Source organism: Aquila chrysaetos (genome assembly GCF_900496995.4).
Source record: "Aquila chrysaetos chrysaetos chromosome W unlocalized genomic scaffold, bAquChr1.4 W_unloc_2, whole genome shotgun sequence".
Taxonomy (NCBI): Eukaryota; Metazoa; Chordata; class Aves; order Accipitriformes; family Accipitridae; genus Aquila; species Aquila chrysaetos.
The window spans coordinates 769147-784036 of NW_024470322.1; the positions used below are offsets into that span (position 1 = coordinate 769147).

Sequence of the window (14890 nt, forward strand, 5' to 3'; positions counted from 1 at the left end):
CTCCTTACCTGTTGTACATATAAACATCTACTCTGCTGGCCTGAAGTGCAGAGTCAAGGTGCTGTCTGAATGCTTCTATTGTTAGTACATTAGCACCATCTTCCTGTGGAGTCTGAATCATGAGCTGGGGGTTAAACATAGCCTCTTCTCCAATCTTCTGCCGTGTGTAATTTAATTCCCGACTCACTCGTCCACCAACTGATGGATAAATATTAATAGCTTTGTTTTAGCTAATAACAGCTTATTCTGGATTCACATGATGAGCACTCTCTGGTCAGAAAATCTTTACCATGTGCATGGAATATTCTACCTCAAATTGATTACAGCGTAGCTCTTAATCTAGTATCAAATTTATTTTAGTAACAGTGTAACAAAAAACATATTCCCCATTAAAAAAATGCCATTGCCCCTACTGCACAAAAACACTGATGTGCAAATTGGAGCCTCTTAAACAACATGTTTTTTTCTGTATTAGAACCAATATTCCGTATATATAAAAAAACCAAAACCTTTTCCTTGCAGACCAGACCAAATACTCTCATGTTACAATTTCTTTCACTTGTATAAACAGTCTGCTCCAGTAGCACATTTCAAGATAAATGGCTTCAATTTACACTCTTCTAAATAATTTGGCAAAGGCAGAAGGGGGATGTTTCTCTTCAGTTAAAAAAGGGGAAGAGGGAAAGAGTAAGTGAGCATGAGTACTTCTTTCAGCCTTATATAAAGTGAAAAAATATTAAATTCACATGAAGAGGTGCAGTCCTGAGTGCAACAGAGTGTAGCAGAAAGGACCATCTACAAACAATTTGCCCTAGTGGTCCAGTACCTGCATAACATGGTGTGATGCAGGGGATAATTCATACACAACATCCGTTTCTAAACCCACATGAGCTGAGCAGGTGTGCTCCATATCAAAACATGGATTTAAAAAAAAGAAAAAGGCAGAGAGAGACTGCAAAGGAGACAGGCTCTAGAGGGAGCCATATTCAACTTGCCTTGCCAGAGAAAATTACATAATGGAAAATTATCTTCCCACTTACAAAAAAGCATTCAGCTAGAGTATATATACTTTACATAACCTCCCCTATAGTCTCTCTAGAAAATACATGTGGGAGAGGGTTCAATTAATTCAGCCCATTAGCTGAATCAAGACCGCATCCAGATGAGGAGGAGAACACCACCAATATATTGTTTCCATCCCTTACAATTTATTAACTTTATTACTCTGCTAGGTCCAAGCTACAGACCTGGTCTAATTTGTTACATTTTCTTCAGTTCTAGTCACCTTGGCACTGGTGATCTGAATTTCTGTCAAAGTTCAGTTCTGCAACAGTGGGAACAGAAACTATACATGTAAATCTCTCTCTTAGACCACGTAATGGAAGACTGATCTGTAACCAGTCGGCAGTGTGAGAGATGACATTCTCAAGTCTGAACGAGCCTAGGACATACTTTTTCAATCAGTTGGACCCTCACTCTACCTGTAACCCCCCTGGGGCTAATGGGACCATCAGGCAAGAAGCTAGGCCCCAGCATGGATAAAGCTGTCAGAATCCCTCAACAATTATAGTCATTCTGGCACAAAGCATCACTTAATTTTTAGTTCAAGAATTCTTTGAAGAAATAAGTATTTCTACAACACACTCCAACCATTTTCTCAGCCTGTCATATGTGGCACTACCTCCTTCACATCATGTAACAATGATCAGCTCACAGTAACAAAAAATAAAAAGCAAAGTATAAATTCCATACCAAGATTCCCCTTATAACTTATTAACATCCCTCTTATTACAGTGACAGGATATACAATAAATAAGACTGCATATGCGTGGTAACAAAAAAGCTACTGTTAATTTATATCAATAATTAAACCCTAAAACCACTTAGACTTTGCCTCAAGTGTTTGAGTATATGCACGTTAATCACAACTAAATGCAAATTCAAATCAAATAGCATACTCCATATCAAATGATCATTCTAGATTGAAAGTTACTTCACAAACCCATATATCAGATTTGTTGTACTGCTGCTGTGTTGAAAGAAGTGATTGTCCCACTATGTTCAGCACTGGTGTGGCTTCACCTCGAGTACTGTGTGCAGTTTTGGGCTCCACAATATAAGGATATAAAAATATTAGAATGTGTCCAAAGGAGGGCAACAAAGATGGTGAAAGGACTAGAGGGCATGACTTATGAGGAGCAGCTGAGGATAGGTTTGTTCAGCTTAGAGAAGAGGAGACTGAGGGGTGAGCTCATTGCTGTCTACAACTTCCTCATGAGGGGGAGCGGAGAGGGAGGTGCTGATCTCTTCTCTCTAGTGTCCAGTGATAGGATGCAAGGGAATGGCTTAAAGCTGCATCGGGGAAGTTCAGATTGGATATTAGGAAAAAGTTCTTCACTGAGAGGGTGGTCAAGCACTGGAACAAGCTCCCCAGGGAAGTGGTCATGGCCCCAAGCCTGCTGGTGTTCAACAAGTGTGGACACATATTTAGCTAACATCGGTCGCAAGAGCATTCCAGACGCCTTTAGAAGACCTTGAACAGAATAAACAAGATGACAAAAAAAGAAAGATGCCAATTAGAAGAACACAGGTGCGCATTCCACGATAAAGGGAACTTGGCACAAAGAACCTCAATTCGGCAGTTTATCTTGACCAATTAGACTGAGACAAGTTTCGCATGTTTTAATTGGTATAACCAATTATGTCCTATGTTTATGCGCGTGTACAGTGTTGATATAACCAATCATATTTTATGCTTGTGCGCATGTACAGTGACTTTGCAGAATATGTGACTATAAGTATGTGTGTGTTTTAGCAATAAAGTGTCGTCTGTTGTCTGCTCTCAAGATTACAGGTGTCCGTCTACTTCAATCTCCTCAAACAAGCGTTTGGACAATGCTCTTAGATATACGGTTTAACATTTAGGTTGCCCTGGGTGGAGTTAGGAGTCGGATACAATGATCCTCATGGGTCCCTTCCAACTCAGGATATTCTATGATTCTATGATTTATAAAATTCCAATTTCATTCATGAGGCTGATGTTCATGTCCACTGCTGTTTTTCTCCACCAGCCAGTACTCTATGATATGCTAATAAATTTTGCTTTGTCTTACAGGGACAAAGCAGTAGGGATAGGGGAGCACATATATTCTAATCTATATGTCTTGGAACAAAAGCTTGCTTTTGCAGTCCTTCATATTGCAAGTACTTCAGAACACAAAATGTCGCTTTCTCTTTCTTTTGTTTAAATGCTGCCCAAGGCAATAAAGACCCAATTGGATGAGGACTTTGGAGTCAACCATAAACATCTACTCACACTACTATACTCTCTCCCATTCCACTCACACTTCACTTTTGAATTTAACTAAGACTTGAACCAACAGATCAAACCATGCAAGACAAAGGGCAGAATTCCTATCTGCTGAAAGTGACCAATTGTTTATTATCAAAACAAATGATTGCTTCAGAGAGGGGTGCCTCTCTGAAGTACATATACACCAATTCATGCAGCATGGTGTGAGAGACTGAAAGAGTTAATGTCTCAAACATTGTGGTGGGGCAAGTTCTGCATAACAACGAACAGTGCAGAGCAGCTGAGAAGCCAGTTAGCAACAGGGCAGGGAGGGCATGCTGGAGGGTGCACAGTTCCGTGTTCCGTGTTCTGATATGCTGAGCAGGGCAGCTCACCATATATGGCCAAAGGTCATATAAAGTTTATTTGAGGAAAGGGCTCAAGACCGCTGGAGGAACCCTTCGCAACCACCACCCCCCAATGGCGCCTGCACACAAGATTGAGAGTTACATAAGTACTTACGGGCGGTGTGCAGAAGACCAAGAGGAGTGTGATTGACATGAGAAAAGGCAGGAACCGGGCTATAAAAGACGCTGAATGCCAGGTGCCCACCAAAGCCATTCTATCACTCCCCCTCCTCAGCTGGACAGGGGAGAGAAAATATAACAAAGGGCTCATGGGTCGAGATAAGGACAGGGAGAGATCACTCACCAATTACCATCACGGGCAAAACAGACTCCACTTGGGGAAAATTAACTCAATTTATTGCCAATCAACCAGAGTAGGGTAATGAGAAATAAAACCAAATCTCAAAACACCTTCCCTCCACCCCTCCCTTCTTCCCGGGCACAACTTCACTCCCGGATTCTCTACCTACCCCACCCCAGCGGTGCAGGGGGATGGGGAATGGGGTTTACGGTCAGTTCATCACACGTTATTTTCTGCCGCTTCATCCTCCTCAGGGGGAGGACTCATCACACTCTTCCCCTGATCCAGCGTGGGGTCCCACCCACGGGAGACAGTTCTCCACGAACTTCTCCAACGTGGGTCCTTCCCACGGGCTGCAGTTCTTCACAAACTGCTCCAGCATGGGTCCCTTCCATGGCGTGCAGTCCTTCAGGAGCACACTGCTCCAGCGTGGGTCCCCCACAGGGTCACAAGTCCTGCCAGAAAACCTGCTCCACGGGCTCCTCTCTCCACAGATCCGCAGGTCCTGCCAGGAGCCTGCTCCAGCACGGGCTTCCCATGGGGTCACAGCCTCCTTCGGGCACCCACCTGCTCTGGCGTGGGGTCCTCCACGGACTGCAGGTGGATATCTGCTCCACCGTGGACCTCCATGGGCTGCAGGGGGACAGCCTGCCTCACCATGGTCTTCACCATGGGCTGCAGGGGAATCTCTGCTCTGGCACGTGGAGCACCTCCTCCCCCTCCTTCTTCACTGACCTTGGTGTCTGCAGGGTTGTTTCTCTTACATGTTCTCACTCTTCTCTCCGGCTGCCGTTTTTGTCTGTCCCGCAACTTTTTTTCCTTCTTAAAAATGTTATCACAGAGGCGGTACCACTATCGCTGATTGGCTCGGCCTTGGCCGGTGGCGGGTCCGTCTTAGAGCCGGTTGGTATTGGCTCTGTTGGACACAGGGGAAACTTCCAGCAGCTTTTCACAGAAGCCACCCCTGTAACCCCCCCTGCTACCAAAAACCTTGCCACACAAACCCAATACAGTGTCGTTTCACCTTAATTTAGCCCGAGGGAATTCCAAACTCACCACAATCCCTCTCTGGTCTGTCCAGCCCGGGTCGTGACACATGGGGAACACGAGGAGTTAGAAATCTGTGTGCAGTTGCAGGGCTATGATCTTGAGATACATACACACAGCCAGAAGCAGCCTCACATTCACAGACCCTGGTCCTCATGGGGGACTTCAACCACCCTGACATCTGCTGGAGGGACAACACAGAAGGGCATAAGCAAACCAGGAGGTTCCTGGACTGCATCGACAACAACTTCCTGATCCAAGTGACAGAGGAGCTGACAAGGAGAGGGGGCTCTGCTGGACCTCATACTCACCAATAAGGAGAGGCTCATTAGGGATATGAAGGTTGAAGGCAGCCTTGGCTGCAGCAACCATGAGATGGTGGAGTTTAGGATCCTGAGGGGAGGGAGAAGAGCAAAAAGCAAGATCACAACCTTGGACATCAGGAGAGCAGACTTTGGCCTGTTCAGGGATCTACTTGGTAGAGTCCCATGGGATAAGACCCTGAAGGGGAGAGGGACCTAAGAAAGCTGGTTAATAATGAAGGATCACCTCCTCCAAGCTCAAGAGCAGTCCATCTCAACAAAGAGGAAATCAGGCAAAAATGCCAGGAGGCCTGCATGGATAGACAAGGAACTCCTGGCAACACTCAAACAAAAAGAAAGCATACAAAGGGTGGAAGCAGGGACAGGTAACTTGGGAGGAACACAGAACACTGTCCAAGCATCCAGAGATGAAGTTAGGAAATTCAAAGACTACCTGGAACTGAATCTGCTGAGGGATGTCAAAGACAACAAGAAGGGCTTCTATAAGTACACAGATAACAAAAAGAAGAGTAGGGAAATTGTGGGCCTGCTGCTGAATGAGGCAGGGGACCAGGTGACACAGGACATGAAAAAGGCTGAGGTAACAAATGCCTCCTTTGCTTCAGTGTTTACTAGCAAGACAAGCCTTCAAGAATCCCAGATACCAGGGGAAAAGTGTGGGGCAAGGAATACTTACCCGTGGTGGAAGAGAATCAGGTCAGAGAATACTTAAGCAAACTAGACATACAAGAAAGTTATCAGGAGTAGTCAGCATGGATTCACAAAGTGGAAGTCATGCTTGACCACCCTGATAACCTTCTACAATGAAATGACTGGCTTGGTAGACAAGTGGAGATATTGTCTACCTTGACTTGAGAAAGGCCTTCGACACTGTCTCCCATAAGATTGTCATAGAGAAGCTGATGAAGTATGGGCTGGATGAGCAGACATTAAGGTGGGTTGGAAAATGGCCAAATGGCCGGGCCCAGAGGGTGGTGATCAGTGCCACAAAGTCTAGTTGGAGGCCAGTAACTAGCAGTGTACCCCAGGGGTCAATATACTTGTCACGATCCGGACCGGACAGACCAGGGAGTCGAGTTGAGTTCCGAATTCCCTCGGGCTAAATTAAGGTGAAACGAAACCAAACGATCAGTTAAACATTTTATTCATGACAGAAGCAAACTGAACATGGGAGGCATAACAGCAGGTGGTGTGATTTTTCACAACAGGAATTGGCATGGAAAAACCTCAGTGACCCATGTAACCCGTGGTAACCACATATACATCAATTCAGGGAATAAGGGGATCCCTCCTGTTGAGTCACGAGGTTCAGAGCAGACCCCCTTGCTTTCTAGTCTCCTTCTCAGAGAAGAGCCTAGGGGCAGCTGGATCCACTCTTTAGTCCCAGACTTGGTCAACAGTTTATGTCTCAAGGGATGAGGTGTAGGGATTGTGGAAAAGGAAAAAGAAAGAGAGAACAAGATGGGAGGAGAAAAAGGAAGAGAGAAAGATATCACCGGTCCTGGGTCCAGCGGTGGTTCAGTCAGCCGAGGGGTCCACTCAGCCAGGGGTCCAGTTCCCATGGGCTTGTGCACCTGGGACTTCAGCTTGTGTCTTTTTATCATCCTTGCCCCTCCTTCTGGCAGGCACTCGAATTCATTAGGCTAATTAGGTGTCATGATCAGTTTGTGAGCCTTTGGGCTTGGGGGTTGTTTGGGGAGTAACTTCCCCTTCCCTGCAGACGTGATCTTTCACCATGCATGGTGAGCTGTCCTGCTCAGCATGTAACATCATATCAAAACGGCATGGTGAATTTCCCTGCTCAGCATATCAGAAGAGCACAACAGAACAGGGAGCTGTGCACCCTCTGGCATGCCCTCCCCCTCCTGTTGTTGATGGGTGCTGATGGGCTTCTTTTCACCTGTGGTTCCTTGCTAGGCAGAGTTCGTTGTCATGCAGAGTTCGTCCTTAAGCAGAACTTGCCCCACCACAATGTTTGAGACATTAACTCTTTCAGTCTCTCACAATACTGGGTCCAGTCCTGTTCAACATCTTCATTAATGATCTGGATGATGGGGCAGAGCGTACCCTCAGCAAGTTTGCTGATGACACAAAACTGGAAGGAGTGGCTGATAGGCCAGAGACTTGTGTTGCCATCCAGAGGGACTTCAACAGGCTGGAGAAATGGGCAGGCAGGAGCCTCATGCAGTTCGACAAAGGGGAAGTGCCAAGTCCTGCACCTGGAGAGGAACAACCCCATGCACCAATATATGCTGGGGGCCACCCAGCTGGAAAGGAGCTTGGCAGAAAAGGACCTGGGGGTCCTGGTGGACACCAAGTTGAACATGAGCCAGGAATGTGTCCTTGCAGCAAAGGCGGCTAATGGTATCCTGGGCTACATTAGGCAAAGTATTGCCAGCAGGTTGAGGGAGGTGATCCTTCCCCTCTACTCAGCACTGGTGAGGCCACACCTGGAATGCCATGTACAGTTCTGGGCCCCCCAGTACAAGAGAGATATAGAGCTACTCGGAGAGAATCCAGCGCAGGGCTGCAAAGATGATTAAGGGACTAGAGCACTTCATATATGAGGAAAGGCTGAGAGAGCTGGGACTGTTTAGCCTGGAGAAGAGAAGGCTCAGGGGGGATCTCATCAATGTATATGAATACCTGAAGAGAGGGTGCAAAGAAGACGGAGCCAGGCTCTTTTCAGTGGTACCTAGTGACAGGAGAAGAGGCAATGGGCACAAAAGGAAACACAGGGGGTTCCATACATAGGAGTTTTGTTGCAAATATTCTGATAAAGAAATAAAAATTTAATCACATAAAAGAGTTTGGTTTGATTAAGAAGCAGAAAATTGTGAAGCATAGGTATGGAAGTGTTAAGTTTGAAATGTAGTCATAGGAACTTAGGAACTTTAGAAAATGTACTACGTGTAACCATACGAATTCAAGTATTGTCTAAAATCAGTTAACCACAGAAACTTTGACAAAGATTTGTTGATTTGTAGTGTTTTGTTTTAAGAAACTAAGGAAACCGTTATGGACACCAGTTTGCTGCTTGGAAACCCCTTACCCTTCCCACCTCCCTCTAATTATCGAGGATTCTAATCAGTAGAGTTAAATGAGATTAACCAACGATTGTTTTAACACAAGAATATTAATAAGATGGTGTGACTGAAGGACCAATTATTAGAAAGGTTAAATTTAAGAATAGATATAGTATGCATTTTTATGTAAACTAATATAGATGATGGTGAGAATCATACTGCACAGAATCACCTAAGAGAGGTCAAGAAGCGGACAAGCGAGGAAGACTATGGAAGACCACCAGAGGGCTTCTGAAGACCACCAGAGACCTTCACTGCGCCTGCGTGAAGAGACATTTACATATGCTAATGATTTATCGGAAAGTTAATGATTATGTATAACATTTTCCAGAAATTTAGTGAATATGTATAACAGGTGTGTATTTAACCTGCACAGTTAGACTAGACAGGTGCACACGATAGGTGGAGCGATCCCCTGTGTGCCCAGCGCTGCAATAAAGGAGTGCCTGCTTCTTAACTTCTCATTGCTGTTAAGGAGTTTTATTCCGGATTTCGGCAACAGTTTCCATCTGGACATAAGGATACACTTTTCCACTGTGAGGGTGTGAGGGACTGAAAGAGTTAATGTCTCAAACATTGTGGTGGGGCAACTTCTGCATAATGACGAAATCTGCATAACAAGGAACCACAGGTGAAATGAAGCCGATCAGCACAGGACATCAGCAACAGGATGGGGAGGGCGTGCTTGGTGTTCTGATATGCTGTTCTGATATGTTGAGCGGGGCAGCTCATCATGCATGGCCAAAGATCAAACAATGGTCACGTCTACAGGGAAGGAGGGAAGGAGGAGTTACTCCCCAGACGACCCCCAAGCGCACCAACCCATTTCCTGAAGGTTCTGAAAGCACAAACCGCAGGACACCTAATTAGCCTAATGAGTTTGAGTGCCTGCCTGAAGGAGGGGCAAGGATAATAAAAGGACACAAGCTGAAGCCCCAGGTGCGCAAGCCATTCGGAACTGGACCTTTAGACCAACACTGGACCCAGGACCGGTGAAATCTTTCTGTTTTCCTTTTTCTCTGTCTTGTTCTCTTTCCTTTTCCATAATCCTTACACCTCATCCCTTTAAGACATAAAACCAAGTCTGGGACTAGGAGTGGATCTAGCCACCCCTAGGCTCCTCTCTGAGAAGGAGTCCAGAAAGCAAGGGGGCCCACTCTGAACCTCATGACTCAACAGGAGGGATCCCCTTGTTCCCTGAATTGATGTATATGGTTACCACAGGTTACACAGTTTACTGAGGTAGTTTCATGCTAATTCCTGTTGTGAGAGACCACTCCACCTACTGTTACACCTCCCATGTTCTGACTACTTCTGTCATGAATAAAATGTTTAACTGATCATTTGGTGTTGTTTCACCTTAATTTAACCCGAGGGAATTCTGAATTCAACACAACTCCCTGGTCTGTCCAGACTCCCTGGTCTGTCCAGTCCGGGTCGTGACACTGTTGGTGTAGTCGGCAGGATTCCCTCGGTGTTGCTAAAGCAATCATTGCAATCAGGTCTCTGCTGTGGCGCCTCACTGAGAGGAGTCATACACAAGGCAGATAGTCCTCAGAGAACTAATAAAGGGATCTGATACCTATAATTGTGTGCCCATTATGCCCCCCCGGGAGATCCGACCATAGACTCTATGTCTCTCCTGGAGAGATTAGAGGTCTGCAGTGTCCAGCTCTTTCCCCTTGGTATAACATTGGTTTGTGTGGGTTTAGGAGCCACTCTGGTGGCAGCACAATGGGGCAAATGTGGACCAGCAAGCAGAAGGGAAGATGATAAAATCCCTTCAAGATTTAGTGAAAGCTTTGCAGGAACATTTGGAAAATGAGACAAGAAGTGTCTCTGATCAACTCACCACCGAGCAAGTGACTAACCAGAGACTACATACCACTCTGATGGAGGCTTTGGAGCAGGAAAGAGTATTAAGGGAGCAATTAGATGAAACTTGCTCCCAGATCACTGTAGAAAATGTGGGTGCAGACTCTGATGGGGAAAAAAGAATCAAAACCATACTCTTTTGAAAAACCTAGGACAGATAAGGGAAATATTTCCTCTTGGGACGGGGGAAGCCACAATGCGGCCTTTGATTAAGACTGAGACTGTGGATGGTGGTCAAGGAGGAGCCCAACAAGTTACCACCCGCATCGTCCCCTATTCCCCCACCGATTTGGCTAAAATTCAGGAAAAATATTCCTGGGGACCCCGAGAAACAGAAACTGAGTATGTGTGGAGAGTATCCCTTGCTGGGGGTGACCGTATCCTCCTAAGCGAGGACAAGGCAAGAGGATATTGGGGTCTGGGAGTTTTCCTAACTACAAATGACAATAGAGAGCCATGGTCCCTGACCCAAAGAGTAGCATATTGGGCAGGTGGATTGGACCCTATGGAGAGGGGAAACCCCTTCTCGATTAAAACACCTACGGCAGATCACCTTTTGGAGAGTGTACAAAAGGCTGCGCGTCTCCAGCTGATGCATGATTGATTCCTGGTTCTGCAACAGTCCTTCCCCATGCAATACGTGACAGACTCTGAAAGGTTGCATCCTCTTATAAGGGGACTGCCTGATGCCTTGAAATTGTATGCGGTGCAATTACAAGATCGCTTAAGAGCACCCCGACCCTGAAGAAGGGGAGGCCCCCCAGAGATGACATGGAGAGAAGTAGCACAGGAATTGATTAATTATGGGAGATGGATGGGATTCACTGGTCAGGGAGAAACAAAATCCAAAGCGGACCTTAGGAGGGTGGAAGGGAATGGGGAAAAAAAACCTAAGCCCTCGTACAATTCTTGACCACCCCCCCCAACGAAGCCAACACGGCCTGTTGACAATAAAAGATATCCACTGTGGATGGAGGGTATCTCAAAGGGAATCCCCAGGGAGGTGATGGACGGGCTGCCCACTCCCAACCTGGAAGGTCTGGTGAAAGGCTGGGACAAAATCAAAGGGGACCTTTCTCCCCCATCCCGGGAACCCAGGGACGTGGCCCTGTCTGCTCCTCGGGAGGCTGAATTGATTAAGACGTCCCCCCATTGGGAAACCCCCTTCCACCATCCCCAACAAGTGAGCTGGGAGACAGCCAGTGGGTCCATTTGAGAAGGCTCACAGAAAGCAATAAAGGGGACCTGTTAATTACCTTTCCCCTAGACCCCTTTAAGACCCCAGTCACACTTCTGGTAGATATGGGTGCTCAGGTGTCAGCATTCCAAACGGATGTTGCCAACCATAATGGCATAGTTGCTGACAAGAAACAAATTTGGATAACAGATGTTTTTGGAAACTCTCAGCCCCAGGCAACTGCCTGGGTCAAGTGCTGGTTGCCAGGAGATGAGACTGCGACAGAAACTATAATGATATTGGGACCGCTACCAACAAACATTTTGGGGCTCAACTTATTGAAAGGGAGAGCGTGGATAGACTCCAAGGGGAGGGAATGGAAGTTTGGACTCCCTGTGGTTTCGGTGAGGCTTTTGCAGTTGGCGCCTGCACTTCCACCTTCAAAAATAGTCAGTGTGAAACCTAATGCCTTGCCATTAGGGGCGAGAGACGGAATTACCCCTGTAATAACTGAGCTACGGGAACAGGGAGTAATTGTCCCAACCCACTCACCTTACAATTCTCTGGTGTGGCCAGTCTGCAAACCAAACGGAAAATGGCAGTTAACAATCGACTATCGGTGCTTGAATGCTAATACAGGTCCCTTAACAGCTGCAGTGCCTAACATGGCCGAGCTGATTGCAACAATACAAGAACAAGCCCACCAGATCCTAGCCACCATCAATGTAAAAGATATGTTCTTTATGGTCCCTTTGCAGGAAGCGGATAGGGACCGCTTTGCTTTTACTTGGGAAGGGATGCAATTCATTTTTACACGTCTCCCCCAGGGATATCAGCACTCACCGACAATTGTTCATTATGCATTGGCTCAAGAGCTCACCAAAATCACTCCCGCAGAAGGGGTTAAGATACACCAGTGTATTGATGATGTACTAATTGGCAGCCCTGATACCAAGGTAGTGGGACAGACCCAGAGATAATTGCTCACCTAGAAAAATTAGGACTCCAAATTCCAAACAAAAATACAACTCCCATCTTCCAAAGTGAAGTTCTTGGGTATCTGGTGGAGGGGTGGGACAGTGTGCATTCCCCCCGAAACCTTGACCACCCTTGAACTAGTGAAAATGCCTGCAAATAAAGAACTCCAACATGCCTTAGGCCTGCTGGTGTTTTGGAAGAAACACATCCCCGACTTCTCTATCATAGCCCGACCCCTGTACGATCTAACATGCAAAAGGGTCTCTTGGGATTGGACCCTAGTCCATGAAGAAGCCTTAAAACTGCTAATTTTTGAAGCTGGGGTGTACCAGGCCTTGAGGCCAATTCATCCAACAGACCCACTCTGCATTGAATGGGGTTTTGCAATCCAGGGGTTATCAATACATATGTGGCAGCATGGACCCAAAGGCCCGACTCGGCCTATCAGATTCTATTCATGTAGCTTTAAAGATGCAGAGAAACAATACTCACTTTGGGAAAAGGGCCTCTTTGTGGTCAACCTAGCTTTGCAAGAGGCGGAAAAGATCATACGGCAACAACCAATTATCTTGAGAGGGCCCTTTAAGGTTTTAAAACCAATATTGGCGGGAACCCCACCCCCTGTAGGAGTTGCACAACGAGAAACCGTAAGGAAATGGCAAGCATAGCTAGATCATTATTGTCACACATGCCAAATAGAAGATGGAGTGCCTAAAACACTCCAAATACTAGAACTGCCTGACACCCAATTAACTCAAGAACTTCCTCCCTCATATATAAAACCTGCCCCTCCATTCAAGTCTCATCTAAAAAAAAAAAAAAGTGTGGTTCACTGACGCATCTTCCAAAAGAGAGGGAAAGATCTGGAAGTAGCGAGCGGTAGCCCTGCATGTTAACTCAGGGGACCAAATCGTGACAGTAGGTAAGGGAAGTGCCCAGGTAGGGGAACTGATAGCGTTTTGGAGTGTGGTAAAAAGAGAAGCTGAAAACAGAGAACCAGTACTCATTTATATGGATTCATATGCGATGTTTAAAGGGTGCACTGAGTGGCTCCCCTTCTGGGAAGAGAATCAGTGGGAGGTTAACCAGGTACCCATGTGGCAAAGAGAAAAATAGGAGATTTTGAGTATCGCCAAACAGGGAACTTTCTTGGTAGGATGGGTAGCCACACACCAAGGGGGGAATCACCCAGCACACATCTGGAATAATCGGGTTGACTCGCTAACTCACTTAGCTATGATGGTGGCAGGAGCCAAAGAAGAAAATTGGGGACACCTGTTAGAGTGGTTACATGTGAAGCGTGGTCATTCAGGGGTTAAAGATCTTTTCAAAGAAGCTGGTGGCAGAGGTTGGCCTGTTACCCGGGAACTGTGTAATACGATCATTTCTGCCTAATACGATCATTTCTGCTTATAGTCAGTGCTGTACACGGTTAGAAAAACATCCCTTACAAGAACCCCCTCTCCACCTACGAGATGGGAAGGGAGTCTGGGAGACTTGGCAAATTGATTATATAGGACCCTTCAAGAAGTTGGACAGGAAGCAATATGTTCTTGTCAGGGTGGAAGTGGTGTCGAGACTTACCCAAGCGGCAGCGGTTGCAAGAGCGACTAGGGACAATATGGTGAAAGGATTTAAAGCTATGGTTCAGTTAACTGCCTAAACCCCAGTCGATCCAATGAGACAATGGTAGCCACTTTACTGCTGGGGTGGTGCAGGAATGGGTAAAGGGCGAAGGAATACAGTGGGTGTTCTGGTTTCAGCTGGGACAGAGTTAATTGTCTTCCTAGTAGCTGGTACAGTGCTGTTTTGAGTTCAGTATGCGAAGAATGTTGATAACACTGATGTTTTCAGTTGTTGCTAAGTAATGTTTAGACTAATGTCAAGGATTTTTCAGCTTCTCATGCCCAGCCAGCGAGAAAGCTGCAGGGGCACAAGAAGTTGGGAGGGGACACAGCCAGGGCAGCTGACCCAAACTGGCCAATGGGGTATTCCATACCATGTGACGTCCCATCTAGTATAGGAACTGGGGGGAGTGGGGGCGGGGGATCGCCGCTCGGGGACTAGCTGGGTGTTGGTCGGCGGGTGGTGAGCAATAGCACTGCGCATCATTTGTACATTCCAATCCTTTTATCATTACTGTTGTAATTTTATTAGTGTTATCATTATCATTATTAGTTTCTCCTTTTCTGTTCTATTAAACCGTTCTTATCTCAACCCACAAGTTTTACTTCTTTTCCTGATTTTCTCCCCCATCCCACTGGGTGGGGGGGGAGTGAGTGAGCGACTGTGTGGTGCTTAGTTGCTGGCTGGGGTTAAACCACGACAGTGGGTATTTCACACCCCCTACTATCCCCAAGCTAATGGGATAGTGGAGAGGACAAACGGGCTGCTAAAGCGTGTC

The 14890-nt window shown here is 46.3% G+C and overlaps 1 protein-coding gene across 8 annotated transcripts in view; it reads right to left on the bottom strand.

The window, feature by feature from the left end:
- Positions 1-14890, bottom strand: part of LOC121232936 (protein patched homolog 1-like) — a 112316-nt gene that overhangs the window by 78855 nt on the left and 18571 nt on the right. For 5 of the 8 annotated variants that reach the window (XM_041121434.1, XM_041121435.1, XM_041121433.1 and 2 more), the window contains exon 3: positions 9-198. The exons of 1 other annotated variant lie outside the window; for it this stretch is intronic. In XM_041121434.1, the coding sequence (XP_040977368.1) occupies positions 9-198 (190 nt within the window). Of the gene's footprint in view, positions 1-8; positions 199-5358; positions 5596-12496; positions 12567-14890 lie in introns of those variants that run through there. 2 more of the 8 variants (XM_041121440.1, XM_041121437.1) reach the window with 2 other exon arrangements.